Source organism: Peromyscus maniculatus, chromosome 8, assembly GCF_049852395.1.
Source record: "Peromyscus maniculatus bairdii isolate BWxNUB_F1_BW_parent chromosome 8, HU_Pman_BW_mat_3.1, whole genome shotgun sequence".
Classification (NCBI taxonomy): Eukaryota; Metazoa; Chordata; class Mammalia; order Rodentia; family Cricetidae; genus Peromyscus; species Peromyscus maniculatus.
This window is the reverse complement of record NC_134859.1, coordinates 11,876,072-11,902,958: the sequence shown is the minus strand read 5'-3', so window position 1 is coordinate 11,902,958 and position 26,887 is coordinate 11,876,072. Positions and strand designations below refer to the sequence as shown.

The window sequence follows — 26,887 nt, the reverse complement described above, 5'->3', positions numbered from 1 at the left end:
GCCCGGCTAGCTCAGTCGGTAGAGCATGAGACTCTTAATCTCAGGGTCGTGGGTTCGAGCCCCACGTTGGGCGAGTTGGTATTTTAGCTTGGACTAATAGAATCCAGAGACTACACTGGCGGTCCATTGCTGGCATTCTTCATTCTTTCCAAGTTCTTCATCCAAATTCTCTCAGTTCCTATCTCAGCTACAGGACAGAGAACAACTCAGACTTAGGTCAAAGCTAGAAGCTGTGTCTTGTCTTTCTCGAGAAGCAGGAGAGGGCCACGGGATACACAGTCTGCTCTACTTTTGACGCTCTGGTTGGAGTGGGGGGACTGGGCAGTTTTCCCTGCCCTTGAATTTACCCCGTCCAGACAGATTTGAAATTCAGTTCTCTCTAGACCTGTTCAAGCCAACCATAGCAGTCTATCACCGCCCTTAAAAGAAGCAGATGTTTCTAGTTCTTAAGGCTCGTTGGTCTAGGGGTATGATTCTCGCTTAGGGTGCGAGAGGTCCCGGGTTCAAATCCCGGACGAGCCCTTCCTGTTTTGAACTACTTAACATATATATATGCCTATGCTTCTGGCCCTGGAGGTGGAGATGCTCAGAATTCAAAGTCAACCTTGTCTACATAGAAGGGTTGACTAAACAACAGATGAACAGAAACCTCTAAAGTACTCAAAGTCGTTTTTTTCTTGTTTGTTTTCTGTTTGAGGCAGGGTCTCCTGTAACTCAGGCTGATCCGGAACTTCGCATTTCCGATCTTCCTGCCTCCACTTCTCAAGTGCTGGGCATATAGGCATGTGAGTTAATCTGGTTGGAGCCCAGAGCTAGGCAAGCAATCACTGAGTCCATAATTCAAATTTTCAACCAACAAGAATGGCTGGGATTATTCAAACTAACCTGATGCATAAAAATAATGGAAAATGCTGGATTTTTTTTTTTTTAAATCAATCCAGGTGTGACGTCGAAAAAAACAAAAACCTCCAAACAATCTTGAAAGTGGGTAGGATGGTGCAGGCCTGTGATCCCAGCGCTAGGGCGGATGGGGCAGGAGAACTCAGGATAGCCTGAGCTAAGTGCGAAACACTCCCGCCCTCCCCCCCACCCCTCCCCAGTTCCAACCAGCCACAGCTGAGAACTTTCAGGACAGTAAAGTAATTCTTAGCCAAATGTAATGACCACGGGAACCCTGGGGAGGTGCCCAGTGTCTCAGAATAATAGTTACTTAGAAAGCGTTTGCCAATCGCTCTGCGCCCCGGGGGATGCAGAGAGAACTGCAGCAGGCGGCTGGGATGCCCTGGAATCTGTGCTGCGCAGATGAGAATGCATAGGAAAACACCTGCCTGCCCCATTCCCACTGGTTGCTGTTTCTGGAACGTTTTTTCTTCTGGGAGAGGAGATGTCCTAAGATGTTGAGACCCTCAGATATCTCTCCAGGGTCTGTGGAGAACAAAATTACATTTCCTGAGTTTATTATCGCTGCATTCTTCAAAACCTTCAAGGAGTGAGTTCAAGAAGAAAGCGGTGGCGCCTTGACTAGCATGCCCTGGTCTCTGGTTAAATCCCCTGCACTCAACCTAAAGCGAAAGAGAAGAGGAAGGAACCTTTTACACCAGGGTCAGAGATGACCCAGTTACTATGAACAAGCCCAACCATCCAGGCATTTGGAAATATAGCTCAACCAAATGGTTCTTCAGTAAGGTCCCGATTGATTTACCAAGCTGGCATGTACGTGCTGACTAGTCCCAGAGTCTGTGTAGCATTTTTGCCAAAAAATTTAGTATGACTCTTATGATTAAAACAAACAAACAAACAGACAAAAACACATTTAAAAGCTCAAGGTCATCCTCAGCTACATGGTGAGTTTGAGGCAGCCTGGGCTACTTAAGACAAAACATATTAAAGAAATCGGAGTTTGTGGTACAATCTACAAGACATCTGGCCTGCTAATAAATGCCAGTTTGAAGTTTGCCAGTAGTCCTTAAGGGCAAATCTGGCACCAGATCGCCGATCTCTAGTCATCAGAATCTGTTCTTGGGTCCCAGCATGACCTGTAGAGTCGTCGGAGGTCTGTGCCCTTCTCGGGCCGCTGGTCTAGCATCTTTCATGTTCCTGGGGCGCACATACGAGCCCGAAACTAGCTAGGACCTCAGCTTTGCAGGTCGTAGTCGGAGCTTCCTTTTTCTCTTGCTTTCCGTAAAAAACGCAAAGGATTTTAAACTAGCAGAGACTTTGCGCTTCGGATGGGAAGCGTATTCCAAGACCGCAGGCAGCCTGCTCGCCGCTGCAGAGGCCTAGATGAGCCTCGGCCTCCCAGCTCGACGGTTCGAAAGCGCAAGGCAGATTCCAGTGCAGAGGACGCCGATAGATGCAAAGGAGGAGAAAGGTGTCCCTCTAAGGTTCCGGGAGCTGGAGGGCGGCGTGGAGACGGATCCGAACAGCTCCAGAGTCTGCGGGATTTTCACCACTGTGTAAACTGCCAGCTACTACGAACGAAGAGAGCGTTTCCTGAAAACTCCACCAAGAAGTCGCTTCGGGCAGCTCTGTGGGGTTTTGGCTGGCACCCCAATACCCCTGGTGCGCCGGTGTCTGCATAGTGAGGCTCAGGGCCGAATCTCCAGGGTCCTGAACAGTGGCCAAGCTCCGAAGGTGGCGTCCAGTCCCGTGGCTGCACGCGCGGAGAAGGCTCTGACTTCTGCGATCGAGCCTCATCCGGGAACTCCCATTTTTCTAGTGCTATCCGAGTCTTCATCCCGAGGTGAATGCGGTGTGTCCGGAGCCAGAGAGCTCCGGGAAGGAAGTGCAGGCGTGGGTCCCCGCTGAGCGGCGGCTGGAGGGCGCAGGATCCGGAACGAGCCCAGCCAGAGGAGCCCGGGTATGCGAGGGCGCTGGGGCTGGAAGGCTGTAGAGACTCGGGCAAGACGTCCTGGGTAAATAAATGTCCACCCCAGTTACTGAACGACGGTTTAACCACCAGTGAGCAAGTATTCCTTTTAATATTTTTCAAGGGAGACAAGAACTGTCTGCCCCAGTGGCCTAATGGATAAGGCACTGGCCTCCTAAGCCAGGGATTGTGGGTTCGAGTCCCACCTGGGGTAGTGTGAGGCTACCACCCGCGCCTGGGTAACATTTTGAGCTGCAAAATCAGCTATGTCAACTACAACACATATTACATACTGGAAAAAAAAAATACTCAAAAGACGAAAAGATGTGCATTTGCTCTAGGCAGGAAGGGTGTAGTGTTCTGGGTACAGGTACACACTAGTCTGTAACTGAATATTCTGTTCTGTCAAACCCTTTTCATAGCACTGAAATTCCCAGAGCTGCCGGCTGTATTTGGGAGAGTGTCTAGCCTGAGATGGGAGGCTTTCAGATGTACAGGAATCTACTTACAAGATGTTTTATTGTAGCTGTTGGATAAAAGAAGAGGGAAAAGTATCATTAATAGGGAAAGAATTAAATACATTTCTCTCTCTCTCTCTCTCTCTCTCTCTCTCTCTCTCTCTCTCTCTCTCTCTCTCTCTCTCTCTCTCTTTCTCTCTCTCTCTCTTTATATAGACCAGGCTAGCTTTGAACTTTCTTTCAACTTCAGCCTCCTGAGTACTACCCTTACAGGAGTAACCCATCACATGCAACTTGTTTGTTTTATTAATATGATTCAATCCCACGAAGAAAATCTAATCTATTCTGGTCTACTTGGATGATAAAACATGGAAGAGGTTTTTATAAAACAAGCCCCAGTTCCTATCAGCGCTGAAGGCTTTGGGAGGCAGAAAATGGGAGACTAGAAGCTGGCAAGTAGTCAGGTCACAGGAAGAACGGAAGTGGGGCTGCCCCTCTGACAGGTGACTGTGTAAGGACCGAAGGGCCCTGGAAGAATCGCAGAGTTGAGGCACAGTGATTAATGACTCCCCCAGAGTCGTGGATAATCTACTGCTTGAATTTCTGTTTTAGAATGTCTAGTTCTGTGACATTTATATAGTTCCTTCGGGGTGGGAAAAACTCAGGGGAGGGGGGAGAATCTTGGTGTTGGTCTATGATTTGGGCTCCAGCGAATTCTCTCTCACTGGTCTGTGACTTTGTGAGCACTCCGATAGCCTAAGGCCCAGGAGCCTGTGAATTCAGGACAGCTATGCTCCAGGGCACCTTCCTGGAGTTAGCACTCCGACATCACTGAGGGCGCAAGAGGGGAGATGTCCCTGGTGGGCAGAAGCCAGCACAGCTCCTGTGAGGCTTTGGTGACAAGTCCAGTTTGGTTTTTTATTTTATACTCTAGAACCACAAGGTGGAGTGGGCAAGCAAGCAAGATTTCCCAGAAGCGTAGGTGGCAGTCAGCAGGTTGTTAAGGGATGACCAATTGTTTCAGCTATTTTTTTCCCCAGGTCGTTCTGTTTCAGGTAGCAAGTGAAATCATGGTTGGCAAATAGGGAGTATAAGCAGCGTTTTAGTAAATTATTAAAGAAATCAATAAATCAGTATCTAATAATCGGTCTTTTTTAAAACCCGACTTTACTTCACTATATTCTGGGGAGGGGCCTGGTTGCTCAGAGCACGCTGCAGTCCCTGACTGCATCCTAGAGTAGGCAGGCATGTGCGGTTTTCTCTCCTCTCTGTTGACCTTCCATCTTTTTCTACTTCCCTCCACCTTCCGGCCTCACCCCCCTCCTCTTTCCTTCCCTCCGACTGAAGAATGCAGGGTGCCTCCCAGTGCAGGGTGGGGAGAATTACCCGCAGAAGAACAGTTCCAGGTGTTTGTGTTCAGGTTAAAGGATCTGCTGGGTTTAAACCACAAGACTCAAGCTGGAGGAGGAAGGGAATGGAGGCGAAAAGCAGCAATAGATTCTAAACTGGAGCCCACCTCTGTTCTCTTATTTCTATTTTCTCATTCTATCCTCTTCTCGACAGCATCTTACTGTGTAGCTCAAGATGGGCTTGGTATCTCTTCCCCTTCTCCCTTGCTCTTTCTCTCCCTTTCTCCCTCCTTTCCCCCAATCTGCCCGGGCAGGCTTCAAACCTAGTACGTAGCCAAGGATGGCCTCAAACCCTTGATCCTACTTTGTTGTCCTCTTAAGTGCTGGAATAATAAGCCAGCGCCATACTCCCAACTTGCCTCAATCTCTCTCTCTCTCTCTCTCTCTCTCTCTCTCTCTCTCTCTCTCTCTATCTCTATCTCTATCTCTATCTCTATCTCTATCTCTATCTCTATCTCTATCTCTATCTCTATCTCCCTCCCTCCCTCCCTCCCTCCCTCTCTCTCTCTCTGGACAAGGTTTCTCTGAGTAGCCTGACTGTTTTGGAATTCACTCTTTAGACCAGGCTGGCCTTGAACTCACAGGGATTCCCCCTGCCTCTGCCTCCCCAGTGCTCGGAATAACCTTGCCTTAGCCTCTGCCAGAGCTGGGGTTATAGGTGTGAGCTGCCACACCCAGCTTTTCTCCGGTGTTTTAAATATTTGTTTTGTTAGCTGAGTGTGATGTCATCCCAGCATTTGGGAGACAGAGGCAGGCTGACCTTTATCAGTTCAAAGCCAGCCTGGTGCACATAGTGGGTTCTAAGCTTGCCAGGGTTATGTAGTGAGACTGTGTCTCCAAACAAACAGACAAATGCTGTTTTGTTAGCTTCTACACCCCTAATGCAAATCTCAGCTCCATCAATTTTTAACTCTTGGCTTCTTCCTATAGGTCCTTCCCTCCCCCCTCCCCCCCACTTTGGTTTGAAGATCTTTAGCTATTTTCTTCTTGTACCAGTGATTTACACACACATCACGATGAACTCAACATTTTTCTACATTACACTTTGGCAGACTGTGTTAGAGTATAATTTGGCTCTGTCAGTGTGTTGACTAGTTTAAAAGCCAACTTGACACAAGCTGAAGTTATTTTGGAAGCTCAACTGAGAAAATGCCCCCACCGGATTGGCTGTGTGTATGTGTGTGTGTGTGTGTGTGTGTGTGTGTGTGTGTGTGTGTGTGTGTAGGGGCATTTCCTGCTTGACGATGGATGTGGGAAGGTTCAGGGTATCCGGCCCTTGTCAGGTTAGATACTTTCGACAGAAAAAGCTGTTTCTCACCATCCCCTCTTTATTTTTCTTTCAGTCTTAGCCACCATGTTGGCCATTTGAAGTCTCTAGTCACAGTCAATGATGGTTGTGACAAGTGATGACCTAAACATAAAGTGAGCTCTTCTTAGGGGTGGCCCCTGACCAAGCAACAGTAACAGTGAGGAGGGTTCACTCTGACCACAGATTCTATTCTCTCGACTAGAAGGACTTTTCTCTTAACAGGTCCTTAGTGCTATTGTATTATTCCCCCTGCTCTGAAAAAGAAACCCTAGAATTGTCTAGGAACATATCAGAGAGCAGCCCCTCCCCCCAATACCTTTGACCTCTCTGGCCTCAGTCAGTGATGAGGCTTCCAAGGGCCCAAGGACATTTTTGGCTTGTAGCCAAGGGGAAACTGGTCTCTTTTCTTTGGGATCTTTTTACCCTAGATTGCCCACCCAAAGTTTTGAACTTCCAGCCTTTTTTCACAACCCCCACAAGAGGTAACTGTTGGTTATTTGCGGCGCTCTTACCCTGCGAGGAAATGACATGAAACACGACAGAATTCACTAACAAGAGTTTTATTAAGATAAGGTAAAGAGACAGAGGTGCACAGGCCTGTGGAAAAGACACGTGAGTAAAGATGGCACCGGGAATCATGGCGCTGGCTTATAAAGGCTGGGCCATGCCTGTGCATACAGGCCCATGTGGCTATTCTATGAATGTGCATAGATCACATGGTTGTGCTGCGTGCTTTTCACAACCATGCAAAGTCACGGGGTCCTGGTCACAGGAGATGTTTTGACCCGGAAATACAGGGCATGCACAACCATGCCCAACCGTGGGGGTGTGTTGTGAATCCATACCAGTAACCCTAACTGCCATTGTGGAATTGGGGCAGTGACAGCCCTGGCTTCTTCCAGCTAGATGAGGCCATTGGGCCTGGCAGCAGGGTACCCCTCCAGCAGGCCTACCCAAAAGCACGTGGGTGCTTTTATTTGGATACCAACCAGGTGTCTGGAGGAAGGGAAGTCCTTGGCTGGTACCCGAATAGAAATGGGAGAGCTATTGGCATTACAAGCTAGGCAGGAAGCCAGGAGAATAGAACAGAGGACATTCCCCGCCCCCGCCCAGTTTTTCAAGACAGGGTTTCTCTGTGTAGTTTTGGTGTCTGTCCTGGATCTTACTCTATAGACCAGGCTGGCCTTGAATTCAGCAATCCGCTTCGCTCTGCCTCCTGAGTGTTGGGATTAAAGGCGTGTGCTACCACCGCCCGGCTAGAGGACATTTTCTTTAAGGTCCAAATCAAAGTCCATTAGAATCTCTTTTAGAGATTGAGCCTCCAGGCCAACCTGGTCTACAGAGTGAATTCCGGGATGGCCAGGTCTACACGGGGAAACCCTGTCTCAAGATTACAGCCTCTATCAATTAGGCGCCTTGTTTTTCTTTGGCCTCTAAGGCTGGTTTCCAGAGTGATGAGCCCAGGATTTGCTTTCAGATGCCTAGACAGCTGTTGGCATGTCTAGAGTCAGAAGGCCCTCTCAATTGGCTCTAGATAGGAAGAAAATGAAACTAGAGCAAGAGTGGACCTGTCTCCCTTAGCTTTAGATAGGTGTAGCAGAGAGCTAGGGTCTGAAGTCTCCTACCTTCTTTCTTTTTTATTTTTTAAGACAAAGTTTCAATGGGTATCCCTGGTTGTCCTGGAACTTATCTGTAGTTCAGGCTGGCCTCAATCTCACAGAAATCTACCTATCCCTGTCTCCTGAGTGCTGGGATCAAAGGTGTGCACCACCTCCGCCTGGCTATTTTTCTTATCAAAAAGAAAAAAACGAGTGATAAATTTGTATGGATGACATCCCACATGGGTTTAAATCTAATGTCCGGGAAGTGAGATCTTTGGACTGTTAAAGAAACACACCCCTCATTTTAGTCCTTGGTTACACTTTCTTGTGTGATATTTAAGACCATGCAGGTGACCAGAATCAATACTTTCTTTTAACAGTTAAGATCAGTTGAAGATCTAGTCCTCAGGGGTCACTTTAATTTAGAGGAACCTCTGGCTTCTCCGGCTTCCCTTTACCACTTCCACCATGGAGGTCTGGAATCATCTCTGTGGTCTAATGTCAAAATGCAATGGCCTCATCACAGGGCAGTAGAATCATGCTGGAGTCTCCTCTGGGTCTCCCACTTCCATGATTCCATTAGGCACCAAGCCAGGTGAAAACCAGAAAAGAAAACAAAGTTGGGAGAAGAGAACCGGGACATGTGCCTGGGCTGTAATGCAGGAAATTATAGAGGTGCAGGAATCCCCTGGGAGCTCAGGTGGATTACTGGTGCTAACATTTTGATTCATGCAACGTGTGGTAACCAAGATGGCAGTGAAGTCACATGGTTATGGCCATCTTTTTTTTTTTTTTTTTTTTTTTTTTTGGTTTTTCGAGACAGGGTTTCTCTGTGTAGCTTTGCGCCTTTCCTGGAGCTCACTTGGTAGCCCAGGCTGGCCTCGAACTCACAGAGATCCGCCTGGCTCTGCCTCCCGAGTGCTGGGATTAAAGGCGTGCGCCACCACCGCCCGGCGGTTATGGCCATCTTGATGATGTCACTAACTAAGGTGATAACCAATTCTCTTGTCGTCTTCATCTTGATAAGGTCACCAGCCAAGATGGTGAGAATACAATATAGTTACTTTTTGCTTATTGTGAGCGCAGCTCTATGATAAAATTAGCCATCAGGACACAAGTCTCTCTGGGATCCATGTCTCACAGATTAGATGTGGACAGTTACTCTTCTTCTGAAAAAAAAAATAAATAAAGGCACTGAGTTAGGTTAGCCTGGATGTAGGAGAAGACAGTACATGTAGCCTAGGCATGTGAATCTGGAAAAGGAAAAAAGAAAAACAAAGAGACAGAGGAATGACTTCATGGTCTCACTCCAAGAAAAGGGAGTCCATATGTCTTAGCACACACTGTAACCGTGAACTCCAAGCGGCGTCACCTAGACCTGTTTTGACCTCCCTGAAGTTTCACGGGCAGGGGAACCATGACAGGAGAGGCAAGTGTAGGTGTGCCCGGTGCCTGTAGGTGGTGCTGTTGCACTGGGAGCTCATGGATGGGCTGGGAAGGCGATCGGGAAGGGAACCATGACAGGAGAGGGCAAGTGTAGGTGTGCCCAGTGCCTGTAGGTGGTGCTGTTGCACTGGGAGCTCATGGATGGGCTGGGAAGGGGAGTGTGACCTTAGCACCATTTTCTCTCTTAGGCTGAAGTCAGACAGATTTGTGAATACTGAATGGAGTTGAGGAGCCTCTGGGCCAACCAGAGGAGTAGTTATTCCCTGTCTGGGGAATTTATTTCTTTAGGACTTTTAAAAAACTTAATTGTTTCTCATCCTGGCTTTATAAGAGTTAACCTACCAGACTCGAATCCCTACCTGATAGAGGTTTCTTGCACTTTGATAACCAATCAGAATCTAAGTATCTAGTAATGGAGGCTTCTTGTACTCTAAGTTTGGATGCTTCATACATCTCCAACCAATTCCCTCGTGGGACAGTGCCCTTTGTTGGGCACTTAGCCTTCGGAAGCCAGCAAGGACACCTTTGGAGTTATGGATCAGGACTCCATGCTCACTTCATGTCAGTGACACATCTCATTCATTCTCTTATTCAACCCTGGGATGGCCCAGCCACCAAGGCGTACTGGGCCATCTTTGCATTTCCTACCATGGTCTTCTGCATGGGAGCTTTCCGGTCTCGAAGGCATTTTCTTGGGGCTTCTCACATTCCTGAGAAACTTTCTGTCCTGGAATTGCTATGGATCCAAGAGTGCCATTCACCTGAGATCACGGAGGCCACCACAATGGGGGTGGGACACTCTTCCCCTAAAGGAGGGATCTAAACACTCTCTCAGATGGATTTGAAATCCCGGATGAGCCCCACAATTGTTAGCAAAATAAATCTTGGTGTCGCACAAAGGAGCACACTAAAAAAGAGAAAGTCACTTGGCAAAGCAGTTCCTCTTTGTAGAAAGGGCGCACTAGAAACCCAGTAGGGATGTTGAGCTTGCCTGCCAAGACGGCCTTGGTCCTCCATCCCTGAAGCAGCTGGTGAATGTGTCTCACCCCATTGGCTGTAGCACAACTTTACAATCTAATGCGATTGGCTAATTGAGACAAAGTGGAAGGGGGAGGTTCAGGAACCATGAGATCTTATTGGGCTAAATACCTTGATAGAAAAAAAGTTTTTTCTCTCAGGCATGCCCAAGAGGCTTGTCTTCCTAGTGATTCTAGATCTAGCTCATTAAATTCACAACTGAGATGAAATGTCTTAAGATCAAAACTATAGTAGGGCACATTTGGTCCATGATCTAGGATGTCCACAATATCCTGGCTCCCATGGGAATGGCTGGTTCAGGTTTGTGCTTGTGTCCCAGGAGGGGAAGATGACAGCCTTACCTGGTTTAGCAACTCAAGGTGGAGAGAAGCTGTATGCATGCTGTCACTGTTGGTTTGGAGGGGTCACTGTTGATTTAGGGAGTCACTGTTAGTCTGGGAGGGGTCACTGTTAGTCTGGGAGGGTTCACTGTTGGTCTGGAGGGATCACTGTTGATCTGGGAGGGGTAATTGTTGGTCTGGGAGGGGTCACTATTAGTCTGGGAGGGGTCATTGTTGGTTTGGGGGGTCACTGTTGGTCTGAGGGGGTCACTGTTGGTTTGGGGGGGTCATTGTTGGTCTGGAGGGGTCACTGTTAGTATGGGGGGGTCACTGTTAGTCTGGGAGGTCACTGTTGGTCTGGGGGGGTCACCGTTGGCTTAGGAGGGTCACTGTTAGCCTGGGAGGTCACCGTTGGTCTGGGGGGGGGGTCACTGTTGCTCTGGGAAGGTGTGATTTTGGAGTTATTGACAGATATGTTATATGGCAAGAGAAAGTCTATAAATTGAAGTTGAATAGAAGCTGTTGCAGTGAAGCTGTTTCTTCTGGGCCTGACAAGACCTTTGGCCAGATTTGGAAAGATTTAGGACAGATTGCTATGGAGACTACAGAATACTCTGGCCCTGCTGTCATGACAACCAAACAGCGAAGCGTGCAGGGACAGGTAGGCCTGTGCAATGATAACGGGGCTGTTAACATTCCCTCCTGAGAAGGATGTCCTCTGACTCTTGTCCGAGCCTTACCACCCTGTCCTGTCCTAACCCGTCCTCCGACTACATACGCTACAGCAGTAGGAAGTTGGTCGGAGTTGGGACTCAGGTGGTGCAGCTTTGGTGAATTGTTGTCATGCTGGGGTGGGACTCGTCAGTGAGGAAGCTGCTTTCGAGTCACCCAAGCTTCTGTAACCCCTCACTCATGCTCCTCTAAGTGAACGCTCACCCAAGCTCCCCTAAGCCCTACCCATGCTCCTGTGGGCACCCCTCACCTGTCCTCCCGTGAACCTCACTCATGGTCCTGTAAGTAATCACTCAGCAGCAATCCTAAAAATAACCCAGTGACGTCATCGGCTCACCACAAAGGCTCTGGATGGAATACTCCCTTTGTTGATGTCCTATCTGTAGGGTGAAAAGGGCCAAGGAAAAACACCCTGACCCTGACTTGACCCCAGGAGGCTTGAAATCCCACCAATTCCTGAGCTTGCCCCAGAGTCAGGCTACAGAATCTCACCAATCCCTGAGCTCAAAATCCCACCAATCTCTGAGGTCCCTGAGCTTGAAATCCCACCAATCCCTGAGCATGCCCTAGAATCAGATCACAAAAGTCTACCAATCCCAGGCCACCCTGGAAAGCTCCAATCCCCTCCTCCCAAGAAGCTCTGTACTCAGTTCAGTTTGCTGCGGCTTCTCGCACTAGAGGCAGCCACCTTCCTGGATTTTTCCTCCCCCTCCCCCTACCAATAAATCTTTTCAGTGAGGTTTCTTGTACTTTGTAACCTTTTCACTGGTTCTGATCCCAGCTGTAACTGCTCAGCGGAAGAGAACTCTAACACTTTCTCTGGGGAAACTTCCTCTAGGAGAGCAGAGCTGTTACACTTCTGGGACTTGGCTGGGGAACCCTCCCCTGCTGGGGCAGAGTTGTTACTTTGGGGAAACTTCCCTGCAGCAGTTTTAAGTTGCTACGCTTAGAGTGACTTTGTGGTACTCCTTGGCTCCTGACTGCCAGGATACCTCTACATCCAAGCTGTAATGCTCACACTATCTGTATTGAAGAGACGTTTCTTCACTTCTCCCGAGAAAAAAAATCACACAACAGAAACAAAGTGAAGAGGAAATGCATTGTTGTGACGTCATCAACGGGGTCCTGAATTTAGTAATATCTGAAAACACAGACTTCCAAAAAAGACAGTTTGAACTTTGCATTTACATCCATCAGTAGATCCCGTTTCTCTTTAGGCTGATTAAAGTTTGTTTTCTATCACTTTCAAATAACCCATTTACTAATTCATGACTATTCTCTTTTGGGCTTTTTTTTTGTAATTAGCTTTGTGTATTATTTGTTTTATTTTGATTTGGGGGGACTATTTTTGGAGATAGGATGGGCAGAACTTATCTATTAGTGTCTGATGAGGCTATTAGAGCTCATTATAACCCTGAGGTTTTAGTTTTGAGTTATCTGTAGTAACAGTATTAATTAAGACACATGAATAAAGAATTTGGGTAATAAATAACCCAGGGCAGATTAGAATAACATACTTTTTGTACTAGTTACTTTTGTGTCCCTAGAGCGGACTACCTAACAGAAAAAGTTCAGTTAGGGAGGGTTTGTTTTGGGCTTGTAGTTTGGAGCCGTCAGCCTGTGGTTGTCTGCCCGAGTGTGCTTGGGAAGAGCATGTGAATGGGAGTATGAATTAAGAGTGCTTGTCCACCTCATGACAGAGAGGACATAGAGTGAGGGGCAGACAGGTGCTTGAGGCAAGATAGAGTCCAGAAGGACACAGCAATCACCAGACCTGCAGCTTCCAGTTTCCCTAAATAGGGAAGTAACGAGACACAAAGCCTCCAAACATAAACTTGTTGAGGACAATTGCATTCTAACCTTAAGTTTCCAAAAGACATAATTTCAAGGATTCAGGTGACATTTCTGACTCAGAGTGTGTGGTTATTTTTATGGACAGTTAGTGGTATTAATCCAGGAAAGGGAACTTCACAATGTGTAAGATCAAATGCTTTATGGCAACCTTACAATAAATAAGCACCTATAGATAAAAAGTGTGTGGTGTGTATGTGTGTGTGTGTGTGTGTGTGTGTGTGTGTGTGTGTGTGTGTGTGTAGACAAGGTCTCATTCGATTAAGGTTGGCCCCACTATGTAGCTGAGGTTGGCTTTGAACTCCCAATTCTCCTCCCAAGTGTTGAACTTACAGGATGTTCCACCATGCCTGGCTTATAGAGAAAATTTTTTTATTAATTAAAAAACAATTTTTGTGTGTATGAGTGTATTGCCTGCCTGCATGTCTATGTACCACAAGCATGCATGGTACCTGCAGAGCTCACAAGAGAACATCAGATCCCCTGGAACTAGAGTTATGGATGGTTTTGAGCCACCATGTGGGTGCTAGAAATTGAATCTGGGGCCTCTGCAAGAGGAGGAAATGTTCTTAACTGCTGAGCCATCTCTCCAACCCTGAGAAAAATTCTTGAAGAAGGTTACCCATGGGACTCAAGATTTCTCTTTTACTTATTAGAATCCACATTCTATCAGTTTGTAAATAGACTCAGCAATGGTTTCTATTTCTTATTTCCTCTAAAATTAAAAAAAAAAAAACAAACGAGTAGACTTGTCCCATGGCTCTTTGTGAAAATGACTGTCGGCATATGACGGTGCATGTGCACACAGCATCATCTCCAGACAATATCTACCCAGGGTACAGGTGACTAAGCAGAGTGATGCAAATGTGACTTAGTACATGGCCTCTGCCTGGTGGGCAAGGGCTCTGATGAGGTCAAGAGTCGTGAGATATTTAATATCAATTGTCTCAGCTGGTCATGTGTCACAGCTCCTTGAGATGGCTTACTTCCTCGCTCGATGGAGGGGAAAGTTTTGTGACTGTAAGGAAGGGGGTCAGTTGCTTTCCCAGAGTCATATAACAGGTAGCAGTGGATTAGGAAGAGTGTACAGTGCTGTGAAATTCAGAAGCTTATTAACTTTCTACTTTATTTCATTTGTATTCTTTTGGGGACATGGTCTCACTATGTATCCTTGACTGGCCTGAACTAACTATGTAGACCAATCTGGTCTGGAACTCACAGAAATCCACCTGCCTCTGCCTCCCAGGTGCTGGGATTAAAGGTGTGCGCCATCATACCCGGCTCTCTTTTTTAAAACTTTAAAAATTACATTGTGCGTGTGTCTTGGTTTATTTTCTATTGCTGTGAAGAGACACCATGACCAAGACAACTTGTAAAAGAAAGCATCTAATTGGGGGCTTGCTTATAATGTCAGAGGGTCAGCCCATGACCATCATGGTGGGAAGCAGGCAGCAGATGGGTAGGCGTGGCACTGGAGCAGCAGCTGAGAGCTCACATCTGATCCATAAGTTGGAGGCAGAGGGCAAGAGACTGAACCTAGCTAGTGCGGGCTTTTGAGACCTCAAAACCTACCCCTGGTGACACACTTCCTTCAACAAGGCCGCACCTCCTGATCCTTCCCCAAACAGTTCACCAACCTGGAACCAAACATTTAAATATGAGCCTATAGGGGCCATTCTCATTCAAACCAACACAGTGTGTGTGTGTGTGTGTGTGTGTGTGTGTGTGTGTGTGTGTGTGCGTGCGTGTGCGCTCTCGCACTTGCGCGTGCCCACAAGCAAGCCATAGTGCGTGTGGCTATCAGAGAACAAGCAGCCAGAGCCAGTTGGAGCACGTGGGTCTTGGGGGATCAGCTGAGGTCATCGTGCTCGGTGGCTAGTGCCTTTAACTGGGCCATCTCATCAGCTCTTGAAGGTCAGTCTCTTGATTCTTACATGGCTTCACATTGCTCAACAATGACGTTAACTTGAACCGGGTAGGTAAAAGAGAAAACACTGGATTCTGAGGTTTTCTGTAGCAGAAGGATATTGCCTGTAATCACCCTCAATATTCTTCCATTTTCAGTGTTGTTTAAGTCCAGAGGCAGAAACTCAGGTGACAAGTCTTTATCATCAGTGTTGGACCCCAAAGAGCCCAAGAAGGCGAAAGGACAAATTGCTCGTCTCTAACGAGGCTCTCAGGGACTATGGCCCTAGTGGCCATGGAAGCTCCTCTGACGAGCTTGTCCTGTGACTCCTTCAGATGGCCTTCTGGTTCTGAGGGCTGAGGCCAGGCTCCAGAGCCTCCTGCATACAGCCCAACAACACCAGTGACACTTCCCCCACCCTCAGACAAACAACTTCCGGCCAAGTAAAAAAAATGATGCAAGCCCAACACTTCTGGTGACATCGAGGACTGCCATCTGCTCTCAGTCAGGTCAGTAGGACTTGATATTGCATATGGGAGATGGAACCTTCCAGGGACACCCCTTAGTTTTAAGTGGAACCACGTCGTTAACAGTCCTGAGGTCACTGACCGTTCTTTATAATCACCCATTCTAACCAGCGTCTGTCTTGCCAGTTCTGGGATCCTGACTGTGGAGAGTCCAGGTTGGCCAAGTTTCTGCCCAGACCTCTGATTCATTCTTCTGCTCTAATCCTACAAGTTCAGCTCAGTGCACCTAGCCAAGGAGTCCTGGTTTAGCACTTGGAGGTGAGCTCTGTAGACATGAGGCTAGAGAGCGGCACAATGTGATTATCAGTCTGGGAGTGGTTTTGGATGAGGCTAATTTGGTCTGCAGAGCAAACAGGAATTTGTGATTTGTTCAGATTAGAGAGGATGGAGAGTCCATGTTTCCTCCAAAGCAACATGGTTAATCATGCTGATAACATCGATAATACTGGGAGTTAAATGCTTGCAACCTGCCAGCATCCATGGCAACCACTCTGTGTGGGTATGTGTAGTTTTTGTGTTTTTATATTTTATTGTTAATATAGATTAATTGTATAAAATTGGTTTAATTGTGGCAGTTTTACACATGTATAAAATATACTTTGATCACATATAATTCATCTCATCTTTTACTGACTTTTTTGTCCCCTCTGGTGTCCCTGTCCCTTGAAGTAGGTTCCCTTCTACTTTAATGTTTTTATTATTATTATGCATTAATTATTAAAAATGTTATTAATTAAAATTTAAAAACAGATACAATCTCTCTCTATAGCTCTGGCTGTCCTAGAACTTACTCTGTGGAGCAGGCTGGCTTCAAACTCACAGAGATCTGTCTGTCTCTTCCTCTGGATTAGTGAGATTATAGGTTTGTGCCACCTTTTTTAACCTAGATTTCCCATTTGAAAAGAAATGAAGTCATGTGGTAGGAAGCACTTGGAAAGCAGAGGCAGGTGGATCTCCATGAGTTTGAGGCCAGCTTGGCCTACAGAGCAGGTTCCAGGACAGCCAGGGCTTCACAGAGAAACCCTGTCTGGAAAAACAAAAACAAAAACAAATCCAAAACCCAAAATAACAAACAAATAGAAATGTAGTTTTTTTGTTTTTGTTTTTCCTGATTCTTATTTTTAATAAAACACCACAATGTATATATATATATATATATACCATATTTTTTTTGTCTATTAATCCATTGATAGACATCTAAATAAAATTGCTTGTATCTTAGGCTGTCCTTAGACTACTATGTAGCTGATGACCTTGAAATCTTGACCCTTCTGCCTCCACATTCTGCATTCTGGGATCCCAGGCATATACTACCACACCCTCCCTCCTAACTCAGCTAGATTTCTTATGTCTGTAAATTTTTTTTTTTAGGTTTTTTGAGACAGGGTTTCTCTGTACAGCTCTGTAGGCTGTTCTGGAACTTGCTCTGTAGATCAAGTTGGCCCTGAACTCAGTGATCTGCCTGCCTCTGCCTCCCAAGTGTTGAGATTAAAAGTGTGCACTACTACCACCAGGCTATGTCTGTAATTTCTTAAAAATCACACTTTTATTTTATTTTCTGGGGACTGGAAAGATGGCTCAGTGGTTAAGAGCACTGGCTGCTCTTCCAGAGGACCCAGCACCCACATGGCAGCTTGTAGCTGTCTCTACCCCCAGCTCCAGGGAATCTGACACCCTCACACAGACATTCATGCAGGCAAAACACCAATGCACATATAATAAAAATAATTTAAAAAATTATACTTTTAAAAACCATTAGGTGGTCAGGCATTGCTATCATGTTACCCATGAACTTGGGAGGCAAGGTCAGGAGGATTCTAAGTTCAAGGCCACTCAGGACAGCTTGGGGAGAACCTGTCTTAAAGATCAAAAAGGGAAATAATGATAGAAAGTTCAATCAGCACACATTGCTGACCAGGAACTACTGTCATAATCAGTCCAACATCCTTCCTGAGATGCACAACCCATACACACACAACCCATACACACACAACCCATACACACACAACCCATACACACACAACCCATACACACACAACCCATACACACACAACCCATACACCCACAACCCATACACCCACAACCCATACACACACAGCCCATACATACACAACCCATATACACACAACCCATACACACACAACCCATACACACACAACCCATACACACACAACCCATACACACACAGCCCATACACACACAGCCCATACACACACAGCCCATACACACACAGCCCATACACACACAACCCATACACACACAGCCCATACACACACAACCCATACACACACAGCCCATACACACACAGCCCATACACACACAACCCCCCACAACCTATATACACACACAACCCCCGCCCCCACAACCCATACACACACAACCCCCTCCACAACCTATACACACACAACCCATACACACACACAACCCCCTCCACAACCTATACACACACACAACCCCCGCCCCCACAACCCATACACACACAACCCCCCCCCACAACCCATACACACATAACCCATACACACATAACCCATACACACACAACCCCCCCACAACCCATACACACATAACCCATACACACATAACCCATACACACACAACCCATACACACACAGCTATACATACACAACCCATGCACACACAATCCATACATATACAACCCATACACACGCTGGCTCATGGTGTTGAGGAAGAAATGAAGGCACCACAGGGAGCAAAGTGCTCACACTTTCGCTAACTCCTCTCACCTATTTCTCTGTAATTTTAGTTGTCCTGTCTTCACCCGTACTCCCAAGTTTCAGGATTTAATCATCAGGTGCCTGCTCATACTCCAATGAGAGGCAGCAACCAGTCCAGCGTCTCCGAGTTCCTCCTCCTGGGACTCTCCAGGCAGCCCCAGCAGCAGCAGCTCCTCTTCCTGCTCTTCCTCATCATGTACCTGGCCACTGTCCTGGGAAACCTGCTCATCATCCTGGCCATCGGCACAGACTCCCGCCTGCACACCCCCATGTACTTCTTCCTCAGCAACCTGTCCTTTGTGGATGTCTGCTTCTCCTCCACCACTGTCCCCAAGGTGCTGGCCAACCACATACTCGGGAGTCAGGCCATATCCTTCTCTGGGTGTCTCACACAGATGTATTTCCTTTTCATGTTTGTGGACATGGACAATTTCCTGCTGGCTGTGATGGCCTATGACCGGTATGTGGCCATATGCCACCCCTTACACTACACAACAAAGATGACCCATCAGCTCTGTGTCCTCATGGTGGCTGGATCGTGGGTCACTGCCAATCTGAATGTCCTATTACACACCCTGCTCATGGCTAGACTCTCATTCTGTGCAGACAACACCATCCCCCACTTCTTCTGTGACATCACTCCCCTCCTGAAACTCTCCTGCTCAGACACACACCTCAATGAGCTGATGATTCTCACAGAGGGAGCTGTGATCATGGTCACCCCATTTGTGTGCATCCTGGTCTCCTACACCCGCATCACCTCTGCTGTCCTGAGAGTCTCATCCGCAAGGGGAAGATGGAAAGCCTTCTCCACCTGCAGCTCCCACCTGGCTGTGGTCGGCCTCTTCTATGGCACCATCATCGCCGTGTATTTCAACCCCTTATCTGCACATTCATCTGAGAAGGACACGGCAGCCACTGTGCTGTACACAGTGGTGACCCCCATGCTGAACCCTTTCATCTACAGCCTGAGGAACAGGGACCTGAAAGGGGCTCTACGCAAAGTAGTCCAGAGAAGGACTTCTGTTTAATGAGAAGATTTGGACTGATCCTTGTTCCCTATCACATTTCCGAGTTGAGCACAATTCAGCAACTGGACTGTGTTGGGCTCAGTCAAAAACAATTGTTTCATTGACCAGGTCCATGAATGTGTTTACCAAATAATGGGACTTGGTCTCGCTTTTGTTTGTTTCTGGGGTTCTAGGTCAGAGCTCTACCACTGAAATACATTCTGTAGCATTCATACTAAACTTTAAAATTATTTTGTGTGCCAGTCAGCTTGTTACTTTTTGTCTGCCTGCCTGTTTGTCTGTCTGTCTATGCTTCATGTTCATACATTTGGTATATGTTTGTGAATGTGTGAACTGAGGACAGAGGTCAATCTTGAATGTCATTTCTCAGGAGCCGTACACCTTTTTTTTGAGACAGTGTCACTCATGGGACCTTAGGCTCATTAATTAGGCTCGACTGGCTGGCCTGTGTGCCCCTGGACTCCACTTGGTTTCACGCCCTCAGCCCTGGGATTACAAACACACTCAACTGTGTCCTGCTTCTGTGTTGGTTCTGAGGATTAAACTCAGCCCCTGGTGCTTGGAAGGCAAGAACCTGACAGACCGAACTACCTCCTGTCTGAAGTAAGGTTTACTTTTGAGCTAAGTGTGGTGCCGTAGCAGAGGCAGGTGGGTCTCTGTGAGTTTGAGGTCCTGGTCTATATAGAGAGTCCTAGGCCAGCCAAGGCTACACAGTAAGACCTTATCTCAAATATAAACAAGAAAAAAAATGTTTAAATGTTTTTGTTTTTATTTAAATGTATTTGTGTGTGTGTGCGCATGTGTGCGTGCGGGCCCGCGCGCGAAAACATGCATGTCATGACCTGTAATGTGGAGGTCAGAAGACAATTTGCAGGAGTGAATTATCTCTTTTCAACTGTGTGGGTTCCGGGAATCCAGCTCACGGAGTCAAGCCTGTGGTGAGTGACTTTATCCACTGAGCCATCTCACCTGCCTCTAGGAGATGGTCCTGTTTTAATAAGAGTCTGTAGGAAGATATGTGTAACATGTGCAGTTGAACATTGTGATCACCTAGGAATCTATTATAGTGTAAAATCTTCGTATTGAACAAGTAAGCCGGAGCTCTGCAGGGTGGGGTAACAGTGAGATTAAGAAAACATCTGAGGTGTTTCTAATGGGCAATCTTCATATGTGTCCTCCATTATGGTCTTCCTAGAGGTTGGGCCACAAAAGCACCTTTTGTGAAATATGACTACTACCATCAATAAAAGCATTTCAGAAGCCTCAGAGGAGACACATCTTCAGGCCCCCAGAGATGAGGAGAACAAAAACCTGGGACCCTTTAGGAGCTTCCCGATGGGCTGTATAACCTTAGGAGTGCACGTAGCTGAGGTCATGTGTGTGGCACGCGGTAAAGAAACCAACATTCAATGTTCCCTCTGCTTAGACCCGCTGCCAGGCCTCTTCCTGTTCCCTTGTGGACTAAGCCCCACTTCCCCGAAAAGCCTCTGCTTTTGTGTTCTCTCAGATCCATTATTTTTAGAGTTACCCCATCCTTTCCAGAAGACTTCAGCAGCTGGGTGGTTACAGGCTGTTGTGAGCCACCACATGGGTCTGGGAGTTGAAGCCAGGTCCTTTACAAGAGCAACAAGTGCTCTAACCACTGAGCAACCCCCCAGCCCACATCTAACTTTCTGACTGTAGTGAGATCTGATCTGACAGCTAAGCCCGGATGACTGACTGATACTCTGGCGTTGCTCAAAACTGAGGGCCTTGGGTGTGCTGAGCATTCTCCCCACGACTTACATTCCAGCCCACTTTTATAGTTATCCTTTGAAAGCATTACTTTCTCTCTCCATCCTGCTCTCAGTGGGATTTGCTAGATGTTTCAGGCTGCCCTTAAACTACCAATTCTCTTCCTTAGCCGCCTGATTACTGGGATTGCAGGCATGTGCCATGACACGAGGCTTTGGTGTTTGCCTTAAAAAAAAAAAAAAAAGAGTGTAGTGGTCCACACCTGTATCCCAGCACTCGGGAGGCAAACACAGAAGGATCAAGAGTTTATGCCAGCCTCAGCTATATCAAAAGTTCGAGGCTACTTCTGCTACACAAGATCCTGTTTCAAAACATTTGCAAAATGTAGTCAATGCAGTCCAGGTCTGTCTTTTCTGAAAGGCCCCGTTGTTGTTAGTTTTTGCAATAAACTGACATACAGACCTTTCCTCTTCACTGCCCTGTAAAACAACGTCTCCACATCTGTTGTGGCTTCTGGCAAATGCTTGCCCTTCCTGACCCTTGACCATCACAAGTTACCAAGGGAAGACATGTTGTGGGGTGTGCCGTTGCACCTGCTGACACTCTCCAGTAGGGACTACTCCCTGGAGGCAGACCTTGCCTGCTGAGACCCAGGAAGAACACAAGAGTGAGTATGAGAGGCAGCAGCTGGTGCCAAGAACTGGTGACCCACAGTTGACATGCAGGCCATTGACCGGAAAAGGCTAGAAGTAATGGCTCCTTAAAGCCACTGTGGCTGGGCTCCTCGACGATTGTTTCTCCGGGAAATGACAGAGTTCACCCTATTTTGTTTTGAGATGTGGTTTTTCTATGGATATTGCTGCTCAGGGGACCAGTCTCCAGGCAGCACAGGGTTCAAAGGGAAACCCACAGCATCGGTGCCTGCTGGACTTCTCCATCTGAGAGGGTTTGGGGAAAAGACACTCACTCTCTTGACAGTTTCCTTCAGACCTTTCTGTATTCTTTTGCATTCTCTATTCTTTATTCCCCTGGTGATTTCCTTCTCTCACTCTTGATGGTTTCCTTCTAGCTCTATCTTTTTTCTTGATGTTTCCAGTATAGTTCCTTCTAACTCTCTCATTCTTGATGGTTTCCTTCCCTCATTCTTGATGTTTTCATTGTAACTCTCTCTAATTCTATTTCTATTCTGTCCCTTACAGCTTATATAACCCAGCAAAATCTTTCAGGCAATATAAAAATTACAAAATGGTTATATTCTGTCTTTCAAATGAATGATTACAATGAATACAAAACAAACAGTAAAAAATATTGTTTTCCATATCTCTTACATGATTAAACATTTTATATATTACAGGTGAAAAGCAAATTATCTTAAGAACCCACATACATTCATACCCAAGCAACTTGTTATAGATTAACTGTGTGGGCAAGCAGGGTATTCTTCTCAGTCAGGTCTTTTATCGGGAGGCTGCATTTTGCAGTTACAAAGAAAGGGCCAATTACTTTATTACTTATCTTTACAAGGAATCTGAAAGGAATCACAAACCTAAACTTTTATATATGAAAAAGAATCAGGGAGCAGTGTGAAGAATCATCGAGAACGACCCCTGGATGCCGCCCCCCCCCCCCCCCCCCCCCCCCCCCCCCCCGCCACCACCATGCCCAAAAGAAAGTCTAAAGTCTGAAGGGGATAAGGGATACAACGGAGATAAAGCCAAGGAGCCGCAGAGAAGATCTGCAAGGTTGTCTGCTAAACCTGCTCCTCCAAAGCCAGAGTGATATGAATTCACAACACGCCCCCACGGTTGGGCATGGTTGAGCATGCCCGGCGGGATCTAGTCACTTCTGCCTAGTCATTTCCAGATCAAATATCTGGCGTGACCCGGACCCTGTGGCTTTGCGAGGTTGTGTAAAGTGCGCAATGCAACCACGTGATCTATGCGCATGTGTAGAATATTCACATGGACCTGCAGCCCAGCCTTTATAAGCCTGCGCCATGATTCCAGAGGCCTCCTTCACTCATGCATCTTTCCGCGGGCCTGTGCACATCTGTCCCTTTCCCTTATCTTAATAAAACTCTTGTTAGTGGATTCTGTCGTGTTTTGTGACCTTTCCTCACAGGGTAAGAGCACCACAAAAACCAACACAGAGCCCAAGCCTAAAAAGGCCCCTGCAAAGAAGGGAGAGAAGGTCCCAAGGGAAGAAGGGGAAGGCCGATGCTGGTAAGGATGCGAATAATCCTGCAGAAAATGGAGACGCCAAAACAGACCAGGCACAGAAAGCTGACGGTGCCAGAGATGCCAACTGAAGTGTGTGCATCTTTGATAACCGTGTACTGCAGTTTGGTATGCTATTTTTTATCAAGTCTTATAAAAATGCAGACATTTGGACCGGGCGGTGGTGGCGCACGCCTTTAATCGCAGCACTCGGGAGGCAGAGCCAGGTGTATCTCTGTGAGTTGGAGGCCAGCCTGGTCTACCGAGTGAGTTCCAGGAAAGGCGCAAAGCTACACAGAGGGAAGAAAAGCAGAATTTTGTTTTACTTTTTTTTAAAGCTATGTTGTTAGCACACAGACCACTTCCTTGTTTCTGGGAAGGAAGGAACATGTGTCACTAACAAAATGTCTCTCAAGCTGGATTGATGATGGCTGATGTTGGAAAACATCTTTCCCTGATAATTTTGAAAGACTCCTCTTGGCTCCCAGGAGAGACGTCCTGGTGTTGACATATGTGACCACCATGACACAAAATGCCGTGTGTGTGAAACTCTAAAGTCATTTTTATATCCTCCTCCCCTGTACCATCAACATAGACTTAACTCCCTTAGAAACAGAGACCTCAGTATGGCGGTTTCTCAGAAAATTAGGAATCGAACTACCTCAAGACCCAGCCATCCCACTCTTGGGCATATACCCAAAGAATGCTGATACATACCATAAAGATACATGCTCAGCTATGTTCATAGCAGCACTATTTGTAATAGCCAGAACCTGGAAACAACCTAGATGCCCATCAACGGAAGAATGGATGAAAAAAATGTGGTACATATACACAATGGAGTACTACTCAGCAGAGAAAAACAATGAAAGCATGCAATTTGCAGGCAAATGGATGGAACTAGAAAAAATCATCCTGAGTGAGGTAACCCAAACCCAGAAAGACAGTTATGGTATGTACTCACTCATTGGTGGATTCTAGATATAAAATGAACAATCAGACCACAACCCATAGAACCATGGAGGCTATATATATAGCATGGAGGTCCCTAGGACGACTGTGGCATATAATAAATTTCAGTTTTACTCAATTATTGAAAAAAAATAGCCAAATGAATGGAAACACATGAACTATGAACCAAAGGCTGAGGGGCTCCCAGCTGGATCAGGCCCTCTGAATAGGTGAGACAGTTGATTGGCTTGATCAGTTTGGGAGGCATCTAGGCAGTGGGACCAAGTCCTGTGCTCATTCCATGAGTTGGCTGTTTGAAACCAGGAACTTATGCAGGGACACTTGGCTTAGTCTGGGAGGAAGGGACTGGACCTCCCTGGACTGAGTCTACCAAGTTGATCACAGTCCTTGGGGGAGGACTTGTCCTGGAGGAGGTGGGAATCGAGGGTGGGCTGGGGGTAAGGGGAGGGCATGGGAGGGGGGAGAATAGGGGAACCCATGGCTGATATGTAGAACTGAATGGTATTGTAAAATAAAAAATATATATCACAAAAAAAAAAGAAAGAAACAGAGACCTGTTGGAACCTGACCCCCACAATTGGTTTCGCCGGTCTATTGGGCAATCTGGACTTTGCAGTGGTATCATTGTGTCCTCAAAAGAGCAGTGGTTCCTTTTATAAAAGATTGTGGATCTTCAGATTGATACTCCTGCAGTGTTCGTTTGGTTTCCTGAAAGTCAGGATCGGCTTGTGAAAAGTTGTTAAACAACATCCTCAGTGTGAACTGTCAGCCCTCACTCTAAGCTCTCCCCCCTTTTCAAAGCATCGAATGAAGACTCATCGGGTTTTATAGTGGCTTTCTGATTTTGGCAGTCTATACAAGAAGGGAGTTTGGAAGTTCTTGTATACTGTTAATGACTGTCTGCCCATGTCCTGCCTGGAAAACCGTGATTGTTTATGGAAAGTATCTTTAATAAAGCTGAATACAGTTTGGCTTGGAAAAAAAATCAGTCAGCTCTACTTTAAATCTTTAGGGTGTATACCCACTCATCAGTACTTTTTTTTAAATTAAAAAAAATTTTTTTTTGAGACAGGGTTTCTCTGGGTAGCCCTGGCTGTCCTGGAACTCACTTTGTAGACCAGGCTGGCCTCGAACTCACAGAGATCTACCTGCCTCTGCCTCCTGAGTGCTGAGGTTAATTAAAGGCATGTGCCACCATAGCCCATCAATAGTTTTTTTTTATATTAGGAGATTGAGAGCAGAAATGGGTATAAGGAATTAATCATCACCTCTGATCACCAACCAAATCTAGAAAGGAAAGAACATCAGCTAGCAACAATTGGGCAGCTTTGTATTTCTGACCCTAACCTAATGGATCTATAACTCAGCTATGTGTCCTTGTGAACTTGAGATTGTTTTCTGGGGCTATTCATCTTAAAACTATTATCAAAGAATTTTGCCAACAGATTCGGAGCGAGTCAGATGTGCCATACTAAGAAGAGGTAACCAAGTCACATAGCAGAGCATAGATTAAAAAATATGGGTTAATTAAGTTATAAGAGCTAGTTGGGAAAAAGCCTAAGCTAAGGCCAAGCTTTCATAACTACTAATTAGTCTCTGAGTCATTATTTGTCGACTGGCAGTCCAAAGATAGTCCCACAAGAAAGCTCATCACAGTCTGTACACAGGGCTGTTTCCTCAACAAAAATGTGAATATCAACTGACTCTCAGACCCTGTGCTGATGCAGGGGATACCAAGAAAGGGCTGGAGCTCAGGGTCTAGCCAACAGGCTCACATACACAGGGACACATAAGGAATTGTCTCGGGAGTTTACTGAGGCAGACAGAGAAGCCATGGGATGAGAGATCAGTGTGGTGAGGCAGAGGGGCAGCAGCGCCGTGGAGGCAGGAAAAGCTTCAGAGATGATAGTTTTCCCGGGTGATGGTGAAGCTTCATCGTTTAAGTAGGTAGCTCTTGCTACAAGAGACTCATTTTTATGCTTTGCTCTAATTGAGTTAGAGTACTCAACGTTCTGATTGTATTCTTTGACACATTAGGGATGTGCTCTGTGATACCTCCCTTTATTAATGAATGCAATGAATTTATAACATTCAGATTATTGGATTTTATAATTCATCCTATTCCACTGTATTTTAAAATTGGCCACATTAAAAAAAAGTTTGGCTTTTATGAGATTTGATTGAATTTAGTAAACTCATATCCTCTAAACATTTATTTTTAAGTCAGGTATATCATTACACTCATTCCCAGTCAGTAGATATCTGGCTTAGTGTGCCAGTCCTCTGAAATCCCTAGTTCTTCCTGGATTAGCCCCACCCTTCAGACACTGGTTTATGACTTCTAGCCATTTTCTTTCCTTTCATTAAAATTAATTTATTTAATGCCTGTGTCCCACATGTGTGCCTGGTGCCCATGGAGACCAGAAGACAGCATTGGATCCTCTGGGACTAGAGTTACAGATAGTGATAAGCTACCCAGTGGGCACTGGGAATCAAGCCCAGGTCATCTGGAAGAGTACTCAGTGCCCTTAACCACTGAGCCATCTTGCCTTGCTTTCCTATAGTAAGAGAACTACAGTATCAGTCATGAGTTATTTTAGGTTTTGAAACTTGTTTTCCTAATCTTTTATGGTTTTGTAGCCTACAGGTAATTTGCCAACAGTCTTTATTCTTTAGTTTTTACTGACCTGCTTTCATGGAGCCCTCTCAAAGCATTTAACGTCAGTTTCCTAA

The 26,887-nt window shown here is 46.3% G+C and overlaps 1 protein-coding gene, 3 non-coding genes and 1 pseudogene across 6 annotated transcripts; all 5 read left to right on the top strand.

Moving 5' to 3' along the window:
* On the top strand, positions 1 to 73 carry Trnak-cuu (transfer RNA lysine (anticodon CUU)). The gene has a single exon. It is a non-coding gene; the product is annotated as a tRNA-Lys (tRNA).
* A 377-nt stretch (positions 74 to 450) lies between these two features.
* Positions 451 to 522, top strand: Trnap-agg (transfer RNA proline (anticodon AGG)). The gene has a single exon. It is a non-coding gene; the product is annotated as a tRNA-Pro (tRNA).
* A 2,488-nt stretch (positions 523 to 3,010) lies between these two features.
* Positions 3,011 to 3,083, top strand: Trnar-ccu (transfer RNA arginine (anticodon CCU)). Its single transcript has one exon. It is a non-coding gene; the product is annotated as a tRNA-Arg (tRNA).
* Positions 3,084 to 14,855: 11,772 nt separating this feature from the next.
* On the top strand, positions 14,856 to 19,462 carry LOC102905773 (olfactory receptor 1f45-like). 2 transcript variants are annotated; one of them, XM_076577506.1, is made up of 3 exons: positions 14,856 to 15,448; positions 15,593 to 15,724; positions 18,231 to 19,462. In XM_076577506.1, the coding sequence occupies exon 3, from the start codon at positions 18,297 to 18,299 to the stop codon at positions 19,230 to 19,232; it is 936 nt and encodes a 311-aa protein (XP_076433621.1). In that variant the 5' UTR covers positions 14,856 to 15,448; positions 15,593 to 15,724; positions 18,231 to 18,296; the 3' UTR covers positions 19,233 to 19,462. The 2 variants fall into 2 exon arrangements, with proteins under 2 accessions (XP_076433621.1, XP_076433622.1); XM_076577507.1 differs by lacking the exon at positions 14,856 to 15,448 and having other exon boundaries at positions 15,475 to 15,724.
* Positions 19,463 to 22,577: 3,115 nt separating this feature from the next.
* Positions 22,578 to 23,274, top strand: LOC107399918 (non-histone chromosomal protein HMG-17 pseudogene; annotated as a pseudogene). Its single transcript, XR_013053124.1, has 2 exons — positions 22,578 to 22,741; positions 23,096 to 23,274. The product of XR_013053124.1 is annotated as a non-histone chromosomal protein HMG-17 pseudogene (transcript).
* Positions 23,275 to 26,887: the final 3,613 nt, after the last annotated feature.

Excerpts from the sequence above, each read along its gene's own strand:
- LOC102905773 (XM_076577506.1), top strand. The coding sequence starts at position 18,297 with ATGAGAGGCAGCAACCAGTCCAGCGTCTCCGAGTTCCTCCTCCTGGGA.